The 3,893-nt window shown below is 38.3% G+C and overlaps 1 protein-coding gene across 1 annotated transcript in view; it reads right to left on the reverse strand.

The window, feature by feature from the left end:
- The window catches only part of LOC107670692 (zona pellucida sperm-binding protein 4-like), a 4,961-nt gene extending 1,963 nt beyond the window's left edge, over positions 1-2,998 (reverse strand). The window contains exons 1-4 of the mRNA XM_016463377.1: positions 2,682-2,998; positions 2,471-2,589; positions 1,787-2,001; positions 1,061-1,183 (exon numbers count right to left, since the gene is read on the reverse strand). Coding sequence (XP_016318863.1) covers positions 1,061-1,183; positions 1,787-1,967 — 304 coding nt within the window. The 5' untranslated portion in view covers positions 1,968-2,001; positions 2,471-2,589; positions 2,682-2,998. The remainder of the gene's footprint in view (positions 1-1,060; positions 1,184-1,786; positions 2,002-2,470; positions 2,590-2,681) is intronic.
- Between the last annotated feature and the right edge of the window lie 895 nt (positions 2,999-3,893).

A 3,893-nucleotide genomic window follows, 5' to 3' on the forward strand; every position in this document is an offset into this window, starting at 1 on the left:
CGTTAAAAAAACCAAAAAAAAAAAAAAAAAAAGATAAAAACCCTGGATTTGTTCAGGATAAAATAGGTTTGTCAATGTCTAGTACCACTAAGTACCACTAGAGACGTCCTGTATGTACTAAAAAAAAAAAAACATAAGAGCAAGTAATGCAGTAAAACAAATCACATCCATGAAAAGGTAACGTGTTATTTTTAGGCATAGACCAACATGACAGTATGCCTGTGCACAAAGTAAGGTACAAGTAAAGAAATGCTCTACTGAGCCTGGTCTAATTAATATAATAATTATATTACTTTTCAAAACTTTTCAACACAATGGAAGTACGCTTAGCATTATTTTCACTTTTAAGAGGCGCTCTTAAAAAAAGGCACGTAATACAATTAATTTAACAATGTTCATTTAAACACTTTTTGGACTTTTAACATTTAATTAAAACAATCATTCTCATTGAAACATGGCTCATGCATTTAAAATTTTCATCACTGATTTTATTTGCACTCAATGTTGTGCATTCAGCCAATATATTACACAACTAACGGCTATATCAAAACAGACAAACATGGATGAACTTTTTTGAGAGAAAAGGACCATTTATACCTCAATATGCTTTCTCAGATTTGATGGCAAACTTTTGAAGCCAGACATTTACCTGATGAACGTTTTAACTGAAGCTGAAATGTTGTTGTGTGAACAGAAATCTCATTGGTTCTCACACATCAAAAGCGTACGTTTGAGCTTCTGTTTAGCATATTTAATGCATGCAAGTACTTTTCAAAATGAAACAATAAATAAATAAATTTAAGGAGTAACAAGTGGTTTTTTTTCTTCAGAAATGTAATCAATTAAAAATACAAGTACCATACTTGAATAAAGTACAAATCCCCCAAAATAACTCAAGTATTTATTTACACCCCTAAGAACGTATGTGCTTTAAGTGGACCGACCTAAAAACTGCAGGATTTGAGGTCCTTATGATAACACTGTGTGAACAGACTTGCCTTAATAGACTTAAGTTTCTTGAACATGCACGGTTTCAGCGGTGAAGCACATAAGAACATACCATACATGGGATAGTAGCAGACTGAGGTCATCTCATCAAAACAGCATCCTGTGGCCAGGCACTCGTCTTGCGTTATACCCGAGGTGCCACACGACACTCTCTGATTGTCAGAGATACTGCAGCCTTAAAATAAAACCCCATGAAAAAGCAGAGTTAGTTTGAGAAAGACCAACACATCATAGCAATTTGTAGCCGTTTTGGTGAATTCGTATGAATTCACATGATCTCAGTTGTACGTTACTCTACAACCTTGCTCTCTAAAAATCATCCATTTTCATATGATTAACATAATACGAATTAAAGGGGTTATATGATGTTGCTAAAAAGAACATTATTTGGTGTATTTGGTGTAATGAAATGCGTTTATGCGGTTTACGGTTCAAAAAACATTTTCCACATACTGTACATTATTATTTCTCCTCTATGCCCCGCCTTTCTGAAACATGTCGATTTTTACAAAGCTCATCGGTCTGAAAAGTGAGGTGTGCTCTGATTGGCCAACTTCCTCTTTTGGAAGACCAAAGTAGTTTCGCTTTCACAACGAAACCGCGTCTCACACGGCTGGAGTGAGCGGAGGCTGGGGGCCTAGAGTGAGCGGAGGCGGGCTTGCGGCAACCACATGTGACGACCCCGGGCTGGACTCCGCTTCGTCTCCAACCAATCAGGTTGGAAAAGCACAGCAGCTTTAGCGCAAAAGTGAGCTGTACACAAGGGTTTCGTGTTCACCTCCCGGTGTGCTGTTCAGCAGCAGTGGATATGGTGGGGAAAGGGGAGGTGATGACTTGGATGGTTGTGTAGGGGGCAGTTTTGCACAAACTGGCATCTGATCTGACTGCACACTCAGATGTTTAAGGGAAGCAGTGAGACTTTGGTTTGCATCACAAGACATCCAACTGTCCGTTTTCATCTGGGTAGAGGACCCTCAGAGTGTAATGGCCATCCTAAAGACAGAACAATGGTAAAAAAAACAAAAAAAAAAACTGTGCACCTCTTTTGTTTGACAGACGCCTAGAGGAGAGAGGTTAAAATAAAACTGGGAAATCAACTGAAAAAGGTCTCAGAGGTGGAACAAGATATTACATTCTGATGAAACAAACATTTTTCTTTGGAATAACATGCACTGACCCATTTTGCAATAGGACCATGAATGTGTATATAGATAAACAGATTGTTCACCCAAAAATAAAAAATTCAACATTAACTCACCCTTTTGCCATTCGAAACCTGTAAGCATATCTTTCTTCTGTGGAACACATTTTGATGGTCAGGGTTCAAACAACATTGATTTTTACTGTATAGACTTTTTGTACAGGTTTGGAAAGACATAACGGTGAGTAAATAAACATTTATTTAATAACCGACTTGATGTGAAATTTAAGAGCAGAAATGTTTCCATAACTTTATTAATACCTCCAAGATGACATGACAGCCAGCGTAGTCAACAACCAAAATATTTTGGCCATGGCCTTGTGTCAGTGAGTATCCACAGGCCGCTGGGGCCCCAAGCACAGATTCAATTACTGAAACACCTGAAAATATTTATAAACATTCAGATGGCAGAAATCGAAATGTTAATTAAATGTACATGTATGAAAACATAAACGGCTATACTAGCACTTACCCAAAATCTTAACCTGACTGAGAGAACCAGCTGGCAAAATCACTTTCATAGTATCATTGTTACAGTAAACTGCCAGTTTTGATTTCATCACCTGTACACTCTCTTGAGTTGCCACTTCTGAGTGATCAGCTTCAACACCAGAATAATCATCATCTATGCTTGAAGAAGGATCTAAAGTAGAGATCGGCGTTGAACCCTGTGACAGAGCCAAATCAATGCAACACAAAACCAGAATTAGTGTTTTCACACCCTGCCAAGCCATGTGTGCTTAAAACTTAGCAAAAGATGGGACGGACAATAAAGAATAGCGCTGCAAAAATCAGATCAGAGGGAACTTCATTCATAACACCTGCCTCCAGCAGTTTCAGCATAATAGGTTGTTTGCAATCACGTGATTCTGATGACGCGCGAAATGCAGCTGGAGGGCACAGCTGGGAAGTGATTTTTCACCATAGAAATCACTAGCAGAAACTCAAAATGCCAGTGTTTTGCGTTGTTTATGGATGCTCAAATAGGCCAAACCGAGAAACCACACGGAGCCAAGAAGTCAAAAGTCAAGAAATTTACTGAAAAACGCAGGAAAAAGTGGCTTGTAAACCTGCGTCTGCGGTCGGGAGGAGCAAAGCCGGATAATGCTCGTGTGTGCAAATGGTTAATATAAAATAATATATTAAAATATAAATAAAGAAATATATAAATAGATACAGGGCGACACTGTCAGAATTCACTGAATGCTAAACGCCACACATAGACACGATGTAAATAAGATTTTGTTTGCAGTTCTGAGAGCTTCATATCACGGAATCGTGAGATTGCGATCAATTGAAGTGAGTGACAGCTTTTTAGTGATTAACGTTAGATGAAAGCGCTATTTGCTCGCTTTCTAGGCTACAATCGATTCAGAATTTAAATAAAAGTTGTTTTACTTGCTGCTAACAGGACCAACAGCCACATACCTTAACTTGCATGCAGCAAAGTTTCAGGAGTGACATATATTCCACATCCCTCATATAAATACGGGATTCACTTTCGAAATAGCTGGTTTACAATCAGGGTTAGTTGCTTAGCCTATATCCACCGCCTCAATGGCAGGCAAGAATTTGAATTTAGTTTAAAAATCGCTCCTCTTTATAACATAAAGATCACGTCCAACATGCTGTGATTATAACTTTCTCTTGTAATAGCGTGGTGGTTGAAGAGAGATCCCCTCAT

The sequence above is a fragment of the Sinocyclocheilus anshuiensis genome, unplaced genomic scaffold, assembly GCF_001515605.1.
Source record: "Sinocyclocheilus anshuiensis isolate Anshui unplaced genomic scaffold, SAMN03320099.WGS_v1.1 scaffold1342, whole genome shotgun sequence".
Classification (NCBI taxonomy): domain Eukaryota; kingdom Metazoa; phylum Chordata; class Actinopteri; order Cypriniformes; family Cyprinidae; genus Sinocyclocheilus; species Sinocyclocheilus anshuiensis.